The sequence below is a fragment of the Squalius cephalus genome (assembly GCF_949319135.1).
Source record: "Squalius cephalus genome assembly, chromosome: 13".
Classification (NCBI taxonomy): Eukaryota; Metazoa; Chordata; class Actinopteri; order Cypriniformes; family Leuciscidae; genus Squalius; species Squalius cephalus.
The window spans coordinates 10,544,898-10,565,975 of record NC_137134.1 but is presented as its reverse complement, the minus strand read 5'-3'; the positions used below and the strand labels follow the sequence as shown (position 1 = coordinate 10,565,975).

General features: G+C 33.3%; 1 protein-coding gene across 8 annotated transcripts in view; it reads left to right on the top strand.

Annotated features, from left to right (window-relative positions):
* Positions 1-21,078, top strand: part of dock3 (dedicator of cytokinesis 3) — a 189,812-nt gene that overhangs the window by 59,133 nt on the left and 109,601 nt on the right. For all 8 annotated transcript variants that reach the window (XR_013823089.1, XM_079889910.1, XM_079889914.1 and 5 more), the window contains one exon: positions 17,850-17,905. Coding sequence is in view for 7 of the 8 variants with exons in the window: in XM_079889910.1 (XP_079746036.1) it covers positions 17,850-17,905 (56 nt within the window). In the remaining variant the exon portion in view is untranslated. The remainder of the gene's footprint in view (positions 1-17,849; positions 17,906-21,078) is intronic.

The window sequence follows — 21,078 nt, the reverse complement described above, 5'->3', positions numbered from 1 at the left end:
GGGAATCACCACATACATTCATGTAAGACATCAGAACAGCACTGAGTAAAGCTTCAGTTGTTTTAATACATTTTTACAGCATACAGTGAGTAGCAGTCTCAAGTCTTATTATCGGATAGCACTATTCAAATATGTTACTTTGTTGACAGATCCATATCCAGTAGCTGACATTTTCCAACCATTTTCTTTTGTTTGAGTAAAGTTCACCCTACAAAGGACAGCCGAAAAGTTTTATGCATACGGTGACCTTTACAGAGCTACGGCTAAGCTGTAAAGAAGCCCTCATCCAAACCACCAAAGATAAAGACCTTCAGGCAGAAGATTCTAGAAATCACATGTACGAATGAACAGGAGCGTTGTTTTGATGTGACCTCTCTGAGTACATGACTTTTCTATATAACGGTCACCTGGCAGATAACTATGAGGTTAGTTTTGTAAGATTTAAGGTCCCTCTGTGGTGAAAATCAAGCTTTTAATGGTGTTTTACATGTTTTTAATATGCTTTAAGACAAACCATGTGCAAATTCATCAGTCAAAACCATTGCTGAGTATTTTCCCTTCAAATCCACAGTGAACAGTCTCAAAAACTCAGTTTGAATCACAAACCATCACAAACATGTTGTAACGTGTGGGGTGGGGCTTTTCTCCACTGACTTTCCATGATGTTCAAAGCCTTTCTAAGGATTCTGATTTTGAATAGAAACATGGTTTGCGTTACATTAGCAACACATTATTAGCTGTTTGATAAAGTAGTCAAGCCAAAGTCTAATCATATCAATTACCGTTTTGTGTCCAATTTTGTAGAGAGTGATACATAAAACGCATTACCATTCTGATACATCGACTTGTAGACGACCCTGTATTATTCACTCTTCCTCTTGTTCTTCTGAATCAGGTTCAGACATATATAGCTGAATTTTACCTATATTTTACACTTTCCATTGTGTAGCGTTTACTACAGTTGACCGAGTGGAACAGGTATTCTGAGCTGGTGTGATTGAGTGGAGGCGGAGACCAATTTGCATATTCATGAGTCCACATATACTAAATAAAGCAAGGGTGTAGGAGTTACATTCAAGAAATTTTAAGGCATAAAGAAATTTCATTTTGATTATAAAAGATGATTTTAAAGGGACACAAATATTGACTGCAGGGGACTTTAAAAAACAAAAACATGATATTTTGTAAAAAAAAAAAAAATAATTCACTCAGAAATTGCAAATTAAGTTCATTTGCAATTACAAAGAAATTGCAAGTTTGAGTTGAACATGAAGTTTTTTTATTTATTTTAAAAATGTACAGTATATGTATAAAATACTGAAATAGTATTTTCTTGTAAAAGAACTTCGGAATTTTTTTTTTTTTACAGTGTACAATAGTGATAGACATTTGATATTGGTTAATTATGGATACCGTATTTATTCATAGATCTGAATATACATCCATAAATGTGAATATATAAGTAAGACTATAGATTTATTAAACATATTTGAATATATTTATGTATCTGAATATATATATATCTTTACATTAGAATATACATTGCAAAAAAAAAAAAAAAAAAATCGCTACTCATTATTTTGTTTCTTTTTTGCATAGTCTTTTTTGATTTTTTTCTTACTTCCCAAAAGTTGAGATAACTTTTTTAAATTTTGTTAGTTCAAATATGTTGGACAAATCAATTGGATAAACAAAGGAAATTAAGTTTATTTTACTAAAATCTAAGAAGTCAGAATATGTATCTAAATCTGAATATATATTTCAATCATGACAACTCTCTGAATAGTTTTAGCATGTTTTAATTATGGCAGTGTTAATGTATTTGGTCTTGGCGGACTAGATCTGCTATGTTGCTGCTGGGGATTATTCAGGATATACATAGCCTACACATATCACATATGTTACTGAATCAATATGTTAAGCTTACTATGAGCAAACTCAGACATCGTTGCATATATCTCATCTGTTAGGCGCAGGTGTGCCACGCTGCATGCCAGTTGACACTTTACTCGAGGTGAGAATCCATAGGGCTGCCTTTGTGTTCACTGTATGTGTGCATACCATGTAGCAAGACCTCAAAGTGCCCGCCGGAGGTGCCCGTGATGCCCACTGTAAGCAGAGTCCTGAGCAGCGCGGTCGACGGCCAATCCTTGCTAATCTTCTGTGGAGGTGACACTGAGCTGGCACCTGTTCCTAAATTCCTGTGCCAAGCCTGCACTGTGAGAACCGCAGGGTTGTGCTCACAGTGTGAATGAGGTGGGAAACTCATGCCATTACCTGGAGCTGCGAGGAAAAGCTTGCCACCCAAACTGCTCAGGATTCCTGCTTTCAAGAATGTCATTTCTACTATTTCAAACAGGAGGTGTGAAAATCAATTCACTCATAGTTGGCAAAGTAGAAGTACTCGCTGTGTAAATTAAATCTAATTGTTTCTTACGTAAATTGTTGCATCATACATCCCTAATCGATTTGTTTACAGAATGAATTTTGGTGTTAATTGCAAAGGTTGTACAAATATTCTTACATAAACTCTTACGGATACTCTATAAATAAAGGCAAAAAAGAACAAATTTGTGTGTAAAATGTTCATACAACCATTATTACATAAATTGTTGTATCATATAGTACCCGCACATTTGTTTACAGAAGAAAATTATGTGTAAATCATAAATAAAACCTTTGGTTACACTTTATTTTAATGTGTCCGTTTTACAGTGTAATTATACATTTAAGTTCTGAGTAATAATTAACTACATAATACATATGATTAGTGTTAGGGTTTGGTTTAGGGTTAGTTGCATGTAATAATTATGCAACTATTTGTAGTTATTAGGGTTACAATTTATTTTATGTTGTCATTGTTACAATGCAATTGCATATATTTAATTACTGAGTAGTATTAATTAACAACATGTACTTACTATAAGGTAGGTTTCAGATTAGAATTAGGATTTGGTTGAGGGTTTAGTTGCATATAATTATGCATAATTTACTATGGTAACATATTTAAAAAGGACACTGCAAAATAAAGTGTTACCGTTATTTGTTACACTGATAATTTGTTTAAAGAAGAACAAAATCGACTAAATTTCTTTGCAAAATTTTTGTGTAACGTGTTCTTGCGTGAATTTTCAATGTTTAGTGTCCTCGCATTTCTTTACAGAATACATTTCTAAAATGTTCATTAAAACCATGCATACGTAAATGAAACAATTCATAAAACAATTCTAGTGCACCTTTTACATTTTTGTTAAATAGCAAATTTCTGTTGGAAAAACGTAAATTGTCAACATATTTGTAGCACATTCAGTTAGAAAATTATGTTTTACCATTCTAACGTAAACTGCCTCATTCAGTGCAAACACATTTGCAAATTTCAATACTTCGGCCCTGTTTACATCTGGTATTAAGATGTGTTTTGGTTGATCGAATCACAAGTGGACGATGCTAAATACAGGTGTAGACGGGGACTAAAACGTTTTGACTTTGTTCACTTTCGACCACTTCCAGAGGTAGTCGAAAACACATTCAACCGGATTGCTTTCGTAGTGTAAACACTCATGTTGTCGAATGCGTTCGAAAAGCAACGGCTACTCTCGGCCAACTGACCTAACGCGTAAACATTATGGATTTAAACTTTGTCGACTGAAGACCCAAGTTTGGTTTGAAGGTGAAAGATGTACCAAGCACAATGTTCTCTCACCATTCCCTATTTCTAACACACACTCACAGCTTTCGGCTGGTCTTGTTTTTCGTATGTCTCCGGTCGTGTTCATATGTAAATTGCACGAGTTTATTTCATCCATTAGATTGATAGATCTGAAAAAAAACATACATTTACCCACCCTAGGCCCTCCCCTCGAAGAAATCAGGACAGAAGTGGTTGAAAGTGGACAGAAGAGACGGGAACGTGAATGTGTCTCCTTCCTCTACAAATGCATCTTAATACCAGATTTAAACAGGCCCTTTGTTAACACAACAAATTTCTGTGTATGTCTTTTACAAAACCTTCACACAAACTGAACTGTGACTGACAGCACAACACAGATGCTGTTGGGAAAGCTCAAGCTGCTATAACCCGGAATGTTCCTGTGAGACACTTTTAGAGGCGTTCACGATAATGTGTGATCTCATTAGAGCTGCTTGTAATCAGTGTGTCATTTACAACAGGTGTTTGAGCTCTTCTTCTGCCCTGTGAGTGTTTGCGTGGTGAGGCAGCGTCACGCCGCGAGTGATTGTTTGTGTTTGGCTTCACTATTTTGAATCTCTTTGCCTCTCTCCCTCGATCAATTATTTTCATCAGAAATGTTCCACCCACTCTCGTCTGCCTACACACTGACACCCCAGAGCCCACGGGGCAGCGCCAGGAATGTGTCTCGAACCGCTTTCTGCTGACGGAAACCACAGTCGAGAGAAAGAGAGCGAGAATTGAACTTGTGAAGAAAGGCAAATCATTCAATCACAGGCCGATTTGTTTGCCATTATTTATGGATTTGTTTGTCAGAGAGAAATACTGAGTGGTAAAGAGTAGATGATCCAGAAGTCAGCTTGAATCGACGGTTTCATTTAGAAAAGCTTACGCTGCCTTACCGTAATTGCGATAAATTGACAAATAACAAATAAAATGGTTTTCTCATTTGCGTAATGGCTATATATATATATATATATATACATATTGTATACAGTAGTTATATAATAGTTGTCTTGACATATGATCATTAGTCTTTAGTTTCACTTCTAATCAATTTAAGTAAACCTTTCTGAATAAAGTATTAATTTATTCCCAAACTTGATCCCAAACTTTTTTTCATCATGGCCTATTGCATATGTCTATGCTGATAATTTCCTGACAGTATGATTTTTTTTACAGCATTACAGTATTTTCTGAATTATGCTAATATGAATTTGGGGGGTTAATGGTATGCTTAATTAAGATTTTTATTTTATTTTATATATGTTATGTTTTATTTTATATAACAGACATAGCATAATGAATAATGTTATCATATTTATTTATATTTTTTATTTTATTGTTATTTTTATTATATATTTTATTTATTTATTTTGCTAATGAGAATTTGGGGGTTGAGGGTGGGCTTAGTTGTCATTAAGATTTGAATGCTATTTTTCATTTTATTCTAATTTATTTTATTTTATCGCATTTTTTAAATTAATTGTTATTAAGTTTTTCATTTTATTTTCTATAAATGTTTTTTGCAATATGCTAATGAAAATTTTGGGGTTGAAGGTATGTTAAATTTTTGTAAAATTTAATTTAATTTTATTTAAAATTACAGATACACCATTTATAATAGTATTAATAATGTTATAATATTTATTATATTTTGAGTGCCAAATAAAATATGTTGCTTTCATTTAGGTCTACAAACGTTTTTATAAAATGACAAAAACTAGTTCTGTTGCAAAAATGTAATACCGACATATAATTTAATTGCATTACATTTACATTTGCCATACACTTTTAACCAAAGTGACTTAAATTGCGTTCTAAGTATACATTTTATTAGTTGATGCATTTCCTGGGTACTGAACCCATGACCTTGGCATTTCTATCTAATTGGATTGACTTCTAACATTCATTCTGCTTGAATGTTGCCCGACCTCACATCATCTGGTAAAAAGAGAAGACATGACATATATAACCGCCTTAAAGACAGGAAAAATAAACAGCCTGCAAGATTAGCACAGACAACACAATGAGCCAAACAATATTTGATTGACATGCGGGTGAAGATTTCTGAATGCCTGTGCAGCTGGCTCTTGACTACAAGTACTGACAAATAGACAAAACACACTTGCGATATAATGAAAGCTTTCCCTGAACACTTTGTCCAAGACATAATTTTTTTTTTCTTTGCTAAATTACACACTTTTCACTCACATGTTGCAATTATGTCAATTTCATATTCTCTATTGTGCAAACTCTGTAACAAAAGATAGAGTGTGGGAAGTGTTTATACATTATTTCTACTCTTTTGGAGTCATTGAATTACTTGGACAAACTTTAGAATTTTAGAGTATTTTATGAAATAATGGCAGTCCAAATGGAAGTGAAGACAAGCCATACGCCCACAAACTTCTATATTTGTATATACACTACCATTCAAAAGTTTGAGGTTGCTAAGTTTCTGTATTAAGTCTCTTATGCTCACATTATTTATATATATATATTATATATATATATTATATATCACATTATTTTGTAACATTATAAATGTCTTTACTGTCAGTTTTGATCGATTTAACCCTCTGGGGTCTGAGGGGTTTCTGGGCCCTGGAGGTGTTCTGACATGCTCTGACATTTGTGCTTTTTTCAGTTATTTATAAACATGTTAATGGCAAAGGTGTAAATTCACTCTATATAGCACAAACAGGGCTACCATAATATGCGAGCAACATGCATGTATATGTTTGAATTTTTAAGAGAATAATGTTTATGCGTGGTTATTGAAAAAAATAAAAATGAAAGTTGCTGAAATAAGACCACAAAACACATACTAAATATGTGTCAACAAGACTTTTGACTAATGAATGTTGTCGCTTCGAGTTCTGGCTTCAAAATGATGTGAAAATCATCCTGCCTGATTTTAAAAGCGAGCTGGTATCGCCGGCGATACCGCCGACCCCAGGGGGTTAATAGACCTTTGCTGAATAAAAGTATTGATTTCTCAAAAAAAACAACAAAAAAACAATTGTACTAAGCCAAAACTTTCGAACGGTAGTGTACTTTTGTTATAAACTTAAAATGTTTTTTTTTATACTTACTGTATTATAAATCACATATTTTATTCCATTGGTTTTGATTCTAAGACATAATTTGACCATTTTCAAATGCTTTACTCCGAATCAAACTTTTTTTTAACGATTTAGAACCGATTTAGAACCGTTTATGTGAGAAAAACAGGGAAAAAAATATTGAGTCTACACCACTGACGCCGCAGGTTTTTAGACTTTTCCATGCTGAAATCTGGGACGTTCTTCTCCACAGAAGGAGAGTTGCTATTCCAGAATCCAGGCCACTGTCGGCCGGGTCTCCGGAGAGAAATCCCTGCCGATTAGAACAGATCATTACTCCTCATGGCAGAGGGAAAAGCAACCTGCGGCGCACAGGGAGGGAGAGAGGTCAACAGAGAGGGTCTATAGACGACCCTTCACACAAAACCTGCCTTTTTATCAAGATGAATGAGGGCAGGGAAAGATAGCTTTGTTACTCTGATGAATTCAAACCTGACGTATTGGTGTCTCTGCCTTGTCATCGCCTCTATAAAAGCCTCTCTAGGGGTCAGCCGGCAAATCTTGATTTCCTGTAGCTGTTTTTGGCTGTTATGCTATTTTTAGTTCCTTCAGTTTCTCTCTCGTGTTTTGCTAACAAACATAGATCAGTAGTTCAAGCACACATTTGGAAATTTATAAACCGATTCTTGATAAAAGAAGCCTCTTATGCTCACCAAAGCTGCATTTATTTGATCAAAAATACAGTAAAAATAGTAAATATTATTGCAATTTAAAATAACCATTTTCTATTTGAATATATTTTAAAATGTAATTTATTCCTGTGATCAAAGCTGAATTTTCAGCATCATTCCTCCAGTCTTCAGTCACATGATCCTTCAGAAATCATTGTAATATGATGATTTGATGATGATTTCAAGAAACATTTCTTATTATTATCAATGTTGAAAGCTTCTGAGAATTGAGAAGGGTCCATTAATTATATAATTTTTAATATTAATATACTTTTATGCTTTTTTACATGTTCAACATTCTATAGTGTGTAATGTTGCTGTTCGAGCATAAAAATGTCTGCAAAGTTACAAAGCTCAAAGTCACTCCTGAGGGAATTATTATATCTAGTTCAGTCATGAAACTCTAGAGGGCGCTGGTTCTTTACATGCGATCTGCAAGCAATTGCATTATTACTACAAGGTAATTTGCCTCTGCTGATCCTGCAGCCAATGAGATTGCTTACTGTACAATTAAATAGTCTGGTTCAGTGTTTTTTATCAGACTTTCTCTGAACTCCTCCACCTCCCCAGCTCCACCTGCCTAGATCTTACTTTATTAACCTGTGTCTTTGTTGCTGGCCTTCAATGATCCAATTCAGCCATATGATTAAGCAAGAATGACTAGATAAACATCCTCTTCTTCTATAGTCCAGAACGGCAGCACAGCTGAAAGGTTTGTTTGAGCAGCGCCCTCTACTGTACAGGCGTGAATTTGCATTTCCTTCAGCCTGAAAGGACTTTACATTTGCCAAAGATAGAACTTTTGTGTTTTTTCTTATTGAAAAACAAACAAGCAAGCCCAACCCAGTTGAGGAAAAAAGTAGTACAAAACACATTACTCTCTATAAAAAGTAACTAAGTAACGCATTTAGTTACTTTTTTAGGGAGTAACACAACATTGTAATGCATTACTTTTAAATGTAACTTTTTCCCATCACTGGAATTATGTCATGCGCACAATTTAAACTACGTATTAGTAAGTTGTAGAAATAATGTGTGGCCATGGTAAACATATATTTTCCCCGCATGTCATGTTTGAGGCTCCACAGTATTCTCTATTGAAAACCCTTTTAAAATGTGCAATGCTTAAATCAAAACTACAGTAAGACGGATATTATCCTTTTTTAAATAAATATAATGCGTTTTAGGAAGTCATTTGATGGCAGTTTTACTCAGCTGTCATTCAGAAGTCAGTATTAATGAATGTCAAGAGCAGTGCGCAGTGGGATAGTCGGCTTTCAGAAGCTTTTAATTATTTACACGCCTGCTAAAACTGGAAACCTTGAAGCTGTCTGGCCTACAAAGAACTGCAAGATCACCTTCATCACTGTATATGTTTGTCAAGTTAGAGAGGAGCTTAATCCAGCTCATTAAACTCATCCGCTCCGTAAAATTAATACTCGTCAAATGCCAAAAAGTGAGTAAATTGGCTTTGACATGTTTGTTAGACTCAGTTTTCACTCCAAAACTAAATGTTGAGACACATATGTGGAATATTCCTCGCTTTGAGCTGGCAAAACAAAACATTGCATTCAACTTACAAAATATGACATATTTTCTGAGATAAACAAAACGTTCAGTTGGAAATAATGTAGGGCAGGACTTCATTTTATTGAATGGGGAATAGAGGGTTATGATATTCATACTTAATATTGTTTTCAGCTGAAAAGTTATTTACGAGTCGGAGAAAGATATTACATTTTGATGAAAAACAAGCATTTTTTTTTTCCTTGGGAATAACTTGGACTGATAAATTATGCGCTGTAAGACCAGGAACATTTATTAGGAAAGTAAATACTCAATTTTTATTTCTTTAAGCAAACAAATATTAGTGTTATCAAGAGAACAATTACCGTCAGGAGTGATTCTGACGCGCGGAAGCTGCTCGCTATCTTTCTTCGCTCTTTGCAGCGGGATTGCTATTGTTATTTGTCTCGGGGTTGACCTTTTCTGCTAAACGAGCATTAGGCTGCTGAGAGCGAGGGAAGGGAAGCACACTCATCTTTGTTTGGCCCTCTAACTGAGAGCAGAGCTTTTAGTTACAGGTCAGCAGTCCTACCCGTACGCCTATAAACTCACATGCACTACCTGCCATGGATACAAATGTACCGGAATACAGAGAGTGAACGTTTGAAAGGTGGATGTTATGTCTAGCAGAGCATTTATATCAGAAAACCTTTATGTAAGACCATGGCACTGAGCTGAGATCCGTCAGTTATATTCTTAGGCTACACAGTTTGGCCATTTTGAGGAAATTTTAGAAAAACTGAAGTATATGTTTTGATTAAACTGTGGCCACAATGTAGTAAAATGACAAAGATTATTCATTTTGAGGGGAAACGCACTACAAGTAACGCGAGTTACATAATCAGATCAGTAACTAGTAAAGTAAGACATTATATATATCATTATATATATCATATATATTATGTATATCAAGTAATTATGAAATTACATATAAAGATGTACTTAAGTAAGTAAGTAAGTAAGTAAGTACATTTTATTTATAAAGCACATTTCAACATAGCAGAGCTATCCAAAGTGCTGGACATAGTAATTAAAAATAAATGAAATAAAAACACAGTAACGTAGAACCAAACAGTGAAACAAGGATATTAAGTATCAAAACACTTAAGTCTTACTTAAGTGTCAAAAAACACATTTAAGTTCAGCTTATTGCGTTTGGTATAACGTTTAAACTATAATACATTTTGATTCAATTGTAAATAACATGCAATTAATTGTCCAAAACATTATATTCCGTTCACACTTAAGTGTATTGTTTTAAAGTATATTAATTCTGAAATAAGTACTCTTTTTAAAAGTATGCTAAAGTGTATTTCGGTTTCTTAAGAGTTAGACCAACCTTTTATTTTTGTGATTTTTGTTCATTAAAACATTAGCTTTGATGATAGTGTAAAAATAAATCACAAGCATATAAATTAATTTAATCACTTCTAAAAAAAATCACTTTTAGCACATAAACAGACTTAAAAACTGCTCTGAAAAACAAACCAACAATATTGATGACACATCCTGCACTGCACAGGTTTTTGTCCAATCAGATGCTTGCCCCTCCCCCTTATTCAACATAAAATATAGTGTGCATTCAAGCCATGTCGTAATTACTGTAATTATGTTAGTAATTCACATCCTCGTAGAACACACAACTTCTAAACTGGGAAGCTCCGGCTTGTACCATGTGACCGCTATACGTTACATATTGTCATCTCAAAATAACCGTAATTATGACATGGCGTGAACACAGCTATTGTCTGAAAACAAGTGTTATTATCTTACACAATTTTGCTTATCAAGTAAATTTTACTTAAGGTTGTTTAAATAATGTTCTTTTGGCTAGATGTTCAGCTAGTTAGCATGCTAGTTTGTGTTACAACACATTTTTTACCGTGTGTCTTACTGTTTTTTACTTTCATCCTTCAAAAATGTTGTTTAATTTAAAATTGCATGAAACACTTAATAAAATACATTGAAAGATAGGATTTCATTGAGGATTTGAGGAAAAACTTCAAAGTGCGTTTCATAAACTTACACGCTGCAAGCTAGCAGTGTGTTTGTTTATTCATGGTTACATTAAATGTGACTCATTTTGTTCCTGTGAGTCATTCGTCTATCAGGAGATATCAAGAGATATCTTCTGTTCAACATGGCCGCAATGTTAATGTAAAGCACTTTCTTTACAATGCGTGGAGTTAGTAATATCCGTGCCAGAGGTTTATTCCCACGGCTTACTGTTTTCCATTTGCATGCTAGCTTTTGGTTTAGCGAACTTGGGTTGTTCATATTAGCTTGACCCTGCCAAGTCAAGATTCTTAAAGGAGAACTGCTCACATGCTAATATGGATGTGGATTATGATTTTTCAAAGCTTTATTGTCTCATTAGAGGAGCTGGGTGGCTTAAAGTTCATCTTACAGGCCTAAAGCAGATTTTCCAACTTCCTAGTTGGAAAAGCTCAATAGAACGCCAGTTAAGGTTGGATTTAAAACTCTGAAACTTAAACGCACAGATGTTCCTTCATTAAATGAACCTGTTTTATAAATGTTTGCAGGAGTGTGAAAAACATTAACTTGTAATCTGTTGATAATCATACACCTGCAGAACAAAAGCTAGCATTGCTCTGCATGTTTTTTTGGCGTGAGATTTTAAACACCTGCAAAGCTAAGGGAGATTTTACCATTTTGTCATCAAGTGTTGGGAAATATAACATACTTTTATAGTTGAAAGTCAGAGATATCAAACTGGAAAATCTGATTTTGGATGAAATGCTGGATTAGCTGTAAAATCCTATTAGCAGTACATGACAGAATTTTAGTTATTCCTCAGAGATTTTAATATAACTTTGAGACCGTAATTTACGGTAATTTACACTAAACATTACTGACATTACTGATTTATTTAAAAATATGCAAGTTGCATGATAGTTTTTTATATTATATTGTATTACATTATTATGTTACGTTACGTTATGCTACGCTACATTACACTACGCTACGCTACGTTACGTTATATTATATTACTTTGGTATTTGTTTTATCACTGGCCCTTTAAAGCATTTCTTCCTGACTCGTCTGTCACTTTCACTGTCCTTCATGACACATGCTGCTTTATTTCCAGCACTCAGTTCTGGTGCTCAGGATAAAAATAATAAAATAAAATATATGCTTCTGGCACACACACACACACACACAAACACTGATAACATGAGTTTCAGCAGATGGAGCTGATGTGTACACACACACACACACATCTGTGCCGCCGCAGGGCCTACAATAACATCTCGTCTCAGTTCAGCTCATATAGAGCCGCTGTATTATCTGCCTCAAAAATGGAAACTGAACGCAGGATAAAATGACAATGCTTGAGATGTGGATCAGCGCGTTATTCACAGGCAGTTTGGAAATGCCACACGCCACGCCTGAATTTTTAATCAAACCGACAAGGCGTCTTCAAGTCTTTTTGGTAACCCGTGATTTTTTTTTTTTACTCTTTTTGTTAAGTTTTTAGTCCTGTTTGATTTAAAAAATAAATCTCATAAAACCTGTGAAGAACTTGTCACGGTCAAATCATTTTCTTTTTTGCTGTTATATTTTCCATTATTTCTTTATTTTTTGGCATGAATTTATGGTAATTTGTGGAATTATTGTAATACTTATATTATTTATCATTCATAAATGACACCGTCGGTGTATGAATGAGTGAGTGAATGGGTGAATGTGAGGCAATATTGTAAAGCGCTTTGGTGGCCATTGGGTCTGTGAAAGCGCTATATAAATGCAGTCCAAATGCAGTCCATTCATGTCACAATGAAGCACATTTTACACAACTGTCATTACCATAATGCAACAAAATCTAAAATAAATAGTTAAAAAGAACAGCATTTATTCAATACAGAAATCTGTTCTAACAATAAATCTTTACTATCACTTATTTATCAATTTAGCACATCCTTGCTGAATAAAAGTATTCATTTCTTTCAAAAAAATAAAGAAAATTAAATAACTGAGCCCAAACTTTTGAACGGTAGTGTATATTGTTACAAAATATTTATATTTGAAATTTATGCTGTTCTTTTTAAAACTTTTTAATTCATTAAAGAATCCTGAAAAGTATCATAGGTTATATATAAAAAAAAAAATATATATATATATATATATATATATATATATATATATATATATATATATATATATATATATATATATATATATATTAGTGGTGGGCCGTTATCGGCGTTAACGCAGCGAGACTCTTATCGCGCGATAAAAAAAATATCGCCGTTAATCTATTCTCCAAGTTGGGTTGGGAGCGTTGGGAGCTGGGCTGGCTCAAGCTACACAAGCTATGATGATGCAATCTACCCGCGGCCGCGAGGTACACCCGGCTGCAACGTCGTCATCTTAAGTAAACACGGCTGAAAGTGAAAGCTGGTGAAAAAGATCGGTGCAACCCTTATTTGGACTTGGTTCGGATTTAAGCCGTCCGATGTAGACTGTGTGGGGTAACAGTTCGGTAAATTAACACACGACTAATCCGTTCTACCACCTCAAATTCAAAACGAAACACATCACTGAATACCAGCGCGCGCGTATTATTCCCAATATATCTTAGTGAGTGGTGTAGCACATAATCTCTTTTTATTAAAAGCGCCCGATTTTAAGAATCGTTGTTGTGTTTCTTTTTAACTGAAAAGACATCAGTTAGACAATATTCTAATTTTAAATTTGGGGTTTCATAAGCTCCAAGCCATAATAAACATTAGACCTACTTAAGTCTCTGCAGCTAGTGTACTTAAATTTTATTTATCTGCAAAATTATGTTGTATACTTACAGTTTTGCACAATATAGGCTATGTTCTCAAAACTACATAAACCCTTTCAAAAAAAAAAAAAAAAAAAAAAAAAAAAATACATTTAGCAGTTGTTTAGCAGGGTCTGTGTAACCTGTTCTGAAATGGTATTATTTTAATATCGTTATCGCAAGAGGCTGCAATGTATATCACAATATGGATTTTAGGCCATATCGCCCATCCCTAATTGATAGCCTATAGTAGTTGATAATAACATAGGCCTACCTAATGTTGCCTACGGACGGTAACAGTACAGTAGTAACCTTTACTGTCTATGAGTAGAACAGCTTTCTCAAGCAGTTTGTGATGCATTTTGGAAACAGGAGATGAGCCCCTGGTCTAATGCGCCACCTGGCTTGAGAAACCCGTTCTCAAAGACTTACTTTTATAGTCATTATTTGGGTAGCACACATATTCTGAATGCCTTCGGCAGAATTCAAATGAGCCATTTTAATCTAGATTAATCTAGATTAATTTCAAAATTAATCTAGATTAATATAGATTAAAAAAATTAATCTATGCCCACCTCTAATATATATATATTAAGCAGCACAACTGTTTCCTACATTTATAATAAATCATCATATTAGAATGATTTCTGAAGGATCATGTGACTGGAGTAATAATACTGAAAATTCAGCTTTAATCACAGGAATAACTTGTATTTTAAAGTGAATTAAAATAGAAAACCATTATTTTAAATTGTAATAATATTTTACAATATTACTGTTTTTTTTTTGTTTTTTTTTTGGATCAAATAAATGCAGGTTTGATGAGCAAAAGAGACTTTTTAATGTTCAAAAACATAAAAAATAGTAATGTTTCCAAACTTACTGTTTATTTGAATGAGCTCTAAAGTATCATAGCAGTGATTGTTGTAAATTGTAATTGTTATAAAAATACAATAAAATAAATACCTAATTTATTACGGTAATGAGAATTTGGGTTGAAAATAAACCTAAAAATTATAAATACTAGTTTTTAGGGATGAAATAAGAACATGTTTTCATTGACATAACTGACATTTCTCCTAAAGGGGAATTTTGTTTATCATCTTTTATTATATTTTATTTTTCATGACAATCAAGCACATTTTACACAACTGTTATTACCGTAATGCAACAACATCCCACCACTTTTTTTGGAAAATAGAAATAGAAAAAAATAAATTTGTCTGAACACATTACGGTTATGAGGAATTTGGGGTGACATGATTACCAAAGGGTATTGTGTCAATGATTTAGCTTTTAATTGAAAATGTATGCATTTCTAAAATGTTTGTAATTGACATGACCAACATGAAAAGAGCTCTCCTCAAGCAATAGGAGGTCTTCATGTATGACTGTAAGAGGCGATTAGCGAGTGGCCGCCCATCTCGTGAAGACTAACATATGCTGGTTTGTCATCCTTGCACATGGAAGCCTTCCTCCAGCAGATGGAGGTTTGTTCGAGAGCATTTGGTGTCCTCAATTACTAATTATCCTGACCTTTGAAAAGGAAAAGCGAAGACAATTAGACAACTGTATGTGGCAAGAAACTCCACCATCTGGATTCTTCCGCTGAGATGTTTGTGTGGCATGTTCTGTGCATCCCCAGAGGAGGAACACATCAAAAACGAGATCTCTTTAACATCTCAAATGTTTCTCCAAGACATAAATGAGATTACTTTAACATCAACTAAAACTAAAGACCCCGAAGGTCTCATATTTGTCTCCTCCTAAAGTTTCAGACAAGATCTCAACAACATCACACATAGGCTCAGATGTTTCTCAGCTAGAGGAGATCTCACATTTATCTCTTTTAAAGTCTAGAAGAGACCTCAACAACTTTCTATACAATCCCTAAATTCAAAGTTTAAGTCTATATTAAGAGTGAAGTTATTACTCTTAATATAGAGTATTATTATTGGCATTTTAGGAGAAACATCTGAAATGCTGTTGATATTAAAATGAGAGATATATGAGAATCATAACTAAGTCTCCTGAGCTTAGGAAAAACAACTTCTGAGCAATAATTTTTTCCTTTGGGTTCGTACGTATTACTGTTCTGAAGCAACTTACATGATTAATTATGCTTTTAGACCCCATAAATTCCTTAGATTGATCACTTTTTGAATAAAGTTGAATAAACTGAATAGTTGAATGAATTTTCCTGGTCAAGATTCAATGTGTTGTAAATCTAAAATGTTTGTTCTGGACAGCAATAAAAATACAAAGCAAATGAAGACTTTTGGTTAAGTCTCTTGGTTCTCAGATTTTGTCCTGAGAAAAAGATCATGATAATCTCGCAAGTCTAGTCAACAGTTTCAGAATGTCAGATTTTAAATTTTCCTAGATATACAATTTGCAAACAAAAGTCAGAAATGTCAACTACATTTTGCTTAAAAGAAGTGTAAAAGATTATTTTCACGACAAGTACATTTACACATTTGTTATTACCGTAATGCAACAAAATCTCACAAAAGAATATATTTTGAAAAATGTTCACCTGTTTTCGTGCCTATAATGAAAGTCAGTGGGGTTTAAAACAGCATTTGAACTCTTTGAATTTGATTATGTAGACAAACAAAGTGAGACTGAATGAAACTAAACAAAGCAAACTGCACAAAACGGAACAAAACAAAATGAAATGCTCTAAATGAAACAAACAAAATGCGCAAAACAACGAAATGCACAAAACAAAGCTCACAAAACAAAATGAAACAAACAAAACAAAACAACAAAATACGCAAAACAAAAAGAAATTCACAAAACAAAACAAAACTCAGAAAGCAAAACAAAACGAAGCAAACAAAACAACATACAAAACGAAACAGACAAAACAACACAAAACAAAACGAAATTCACAAAACAACACACAAAACCACAAAAAGCACAAAACCAAACGATGCACAAAACAAAACGAAACTCTCAAAACAAAATGAAATTCACAAAACAAAATGAAACCAACAAAACAAAATAACACAAAATGAAATGAACAAAACAAAAAGAAATTCATAAAACAAAACTCAGAAAACAAAACAACACACAAAATGAAACAGACAAAACAACAAACAAAACAAAACGAAATTCACAAAACAGAACATCACACAAAACAAACTGCACAAAACAAAATGAAATTCACAAAACAACACACAAAACCACAAAAAGCACAAAACCAAACAATGCACAAAACAAAACGAACCTCTCAAAACAAAATGAAATTCACAAAACAAAATGAAACCAACAAAACAAAATAACACAAAATGAAATGAACAAAACAAAATGAAACCAACAAAACAAAACAAAATAACACAAAATGAAATGAACAAAACAAAAAGAAATTCACAAAAAAAACTCAGAAAACAAAACAACACACAAAATGAAACAGACAAAACAACAAACAAAACAAAACAAAATTCACAAAACAAAACAACACACAAAACAAACTGCACAAAACAAAATTAAATTCACAAAACAAAACACAAAATGAAACAAAACACTGAGGAAATTTTCAGAATACCTTCTTTTGTGTTCCACAGAATAAAGTTATGCTGTTTTATAATGACATGTGGATGAGGAAATGTATTATTTTTGATAAATAATTATTTGGGTGAACTATCTCTTTAAGTCATGATAGTTCATATTCAGCTGTCCCTGCTTCCACAACACTCCTGACACTGATATTAGGCAAGTATGAGCACTCTGAGAAGAACGACTCCTCTTCTTCGGAGGAACTTGAGCTTTGACATGTCTAGTCGAGGAACCAGGAACTTCCCGAGATTGATTCCGCCTCAAGCAATATAAGCACATCAAGTAAAGATTATGACATGGTCTTCATCCAGCAGGGCCACTGAATCATATTCTGCTTGGTCACATTCCCAGAGACGCCCATGGCTGAGCGTCCACTCGCTCTCTCCATGGAAGCTTATAGTCGCAGAAGCAGAGATGTAATCTTCTTCCCTTTTGTTTCGCAGGGAATCTTCCCAGCCGGCTACGTCCACTTGAAGAAGGCTATCGTCGCTAACAGAGGGTAAGTGTCCTTATACTGAATTATGTCAAGCTGTTCCCTCAATAGAGAACAAATGGGTCGGAGGAGGAAATGTGACACAGAGAGAGACGGATGTTTTATTTTTATTCATTTATCTCAATCCTGTTATTCCCCTTCTCCTATCCTACTGTCCTCATGAGTTTCGTCACATGTCGGAAATGCTGAGATTTCATCTTTTGGAAGCTCTTCTACTCTCATTTTCTCTCTGTTAAATATTTGCTACAGATATTGAGCTCTTGGTGGTTCAAACACTTAATTTATTGTATGGCATTTTGTGGGATATAATTGATTCATAATTGAAAGAGGTTTACATCATCTTCCCTTGTGGAAAATAAGTGCACTTAATTGTTGAATGTGCAGCTCAAAAGGATATTTTTTTTTAAACTGTACAGATAATATTAATTAAATAAAAGGCCTTGTTACAGTACGTCAATGAACAATGTTTACTCGTTGTTAGACTGAGAGATTTCACGTTTATTTGTCAGAAAAGTACTTTAAACAGCTCCAGGGCTTTCGTAAAAACTACAGATTATACATTTTTTTACATTTTTGAATCCTCGCCCATGGACCGTCAGATCAGCAGAGGGTTATTAATAAAACAGTTATTGTAAGGGTAAGTTTATCACTGAAAATTGTATCGTACTATATATACTCTATAAAAGAAGTATAAGTATACTTTAAAGAAGTACTAACACGACTAACACTTAAACACATGTAAAGTACTTTATTACAATTTTATCTGCAGTGTGTTGTTTGATATTACATTTAAAGTTCAAATATTTTAAATGTTTTGAATTGCAACTTCATCATTATAAATGCATAATTAGAATATATGTAATATATTTAAATACATGACATACAAGTTTCAATAGAAACACATTTTAGTTTAATTGTCACTATTCGTTTAATTAAAAAGTAACGTTACCATAATGTTTGCAAAGTTCTAAAATGGAATGTTCCCTTAACGTTCGAATTAAAATACACTTTTAAAACATTTAAACACTTGATGTTTGGAACATTCAGAAAGTATGCTTTCATAACCCTATATGTAGATCAGCAAAACATTTTCAGAACATATTTTTTGAGAAGAAAACTTCGAGAGTTCGAGAAAGGTCAGGATAAGACGCAGCCTATGTGTGCTTGCACGTGTGCAGCGTAAAAAGAGAGAGAATGGGAAACAGTGAGCAAAAAAAAAAAAAAAAAAGAAGAAGAAAGAAACTCTGGGCTGCCTCTCCCAGTGGGAACTCACTTCTGAAAACACTTGGGGAAAAGGCACATCAGGGACTGTCAGTCGACAGCTTCTCCTGTTTGTTTAAGCTTTTGATACTTTCCAACTTTATGCGCGTGTAGAACTTCACAGTCTTCCCACAACACACGTGCACATGCACACACACACGTCTTTATTGTGTTCAGGCAGAAGGGTAGAGCAGATCCCAGGGGTCGTGTTCAACAGTTAAAGCTACGTAAACTTATTTACAGTCAGCTTTCATTATAGTCTGACAAATATACTTTCGCTTAGAAAATTGTGAGTGTTATGTATACACACCCATTGGCCACATTATTAGGATCAATCCATCCATCCATCCATCCATTTTTATACAAATAATTCCTTTACAGTAATCGTTTTGTCCATGTAAGCAACACTGTATGATTAGGACACATATACAGTACCTCTAAATACAATAAAATGTATGATTATTATTATATTATTAAGCTTTGTTATGAATAAACAGTAAAATACAGTTTAAATAATATTTGAATATAAAGTAATATTATGAATTTATTAAAATATATATCATAATAGTTTGCACAAATATATGTTTAAATATTAAATAAATATGAAACATTATTTACACATTTCTATTATTTTAATTCTCTTTTGTGTGTTGTGTTTATTAAACGAGCCAATTAACGAATTATTAGTAATGATAAATAATTATTATTTACAAAAAGCATTCTTTAATCAGCTCATAACAATGAAGTCGTTCAAAGGTTTGGGGTCAGTAATATTCTTATCCTCACCAATGCATTTATTTGTTTAAGAATACAGTAAAAACAGTATTTTACTATACATATTATTACTATTTAAAATAATTTTTTGTGATATAATAATGTTATTTTTTATTTTCCTGTTATCAAAGCTGAATTTTCAGTGTCTTTAGTGTCACATGATCCTTCAGAAATCATTATAATATGATGAATTGATGATCAAGAAACATTTCTTATTATTATCAGTGTTATAATATAGACATGCGCTGAAAACTTTACCTTAGTTTTAATGGTATTTTGCCCTATATTTGGGTGTTAGGTCTTCCATCATATATATATATATATATATATATATATATATATATATATATATATATATATATATATATATATATATATATATATTACACTTAAAGTTTTCCACCACCTGAAAAAGTTTGAGAATCGCTTTTGTCGTTAGCTTCAATTACAAATTTGGGTGGCATGTCCCGGTATCGAATTATGGCGTCTCATCAGAATTGAGAAAAAAGGAGGATAATGACTCTGTAAAAGCTGTTACTTTGGACACATGTGATGATAAAGCAGAACAAAGAGATCAATCTATTTCCATCAAGTGTCAGAGAAGGACAGAGGAAGGACAGTGGAGGTAAAACAGTATGGAGAGATGAATGGACAGGAAGAGCTAAAGAGACAGCAGGAACATGAAGGACAGTCTCGTGGAATTGATCTGTGATGATGTACTTCTGTGCACACTGTTATTTAAAGTCCCCATGAGATGCTTTAACGAACACAAGGGGTTTTTTTCTTCCAGATTTATTGTAAACAGAATGTTAGCGCAAGACTTATCAAAAGGCTTGTCCTTGATTGTATAAATAAGGTGTAAATGTAAATAAATAAACTGATGTGCTTATCTGAAAAAATAAATATAATAAATAAATTTAAACAAATATTATTTAGACACTTATTTATATTATTTTATTCAAACATAGTTAAGCATCCATTACTACTAATTTCTTTTTGTAGAGTCACACTAACCTCCGGTCAATGTTTGTGCTTTCTGCATCAGTTTATTTGTAAAAAAAAAAAAAAAAAAGAAAGAAATGAATGAATGAATGGATGGATGGTTGAATTGATGAATGAATGAATGAATGAATGAATGAATGAAT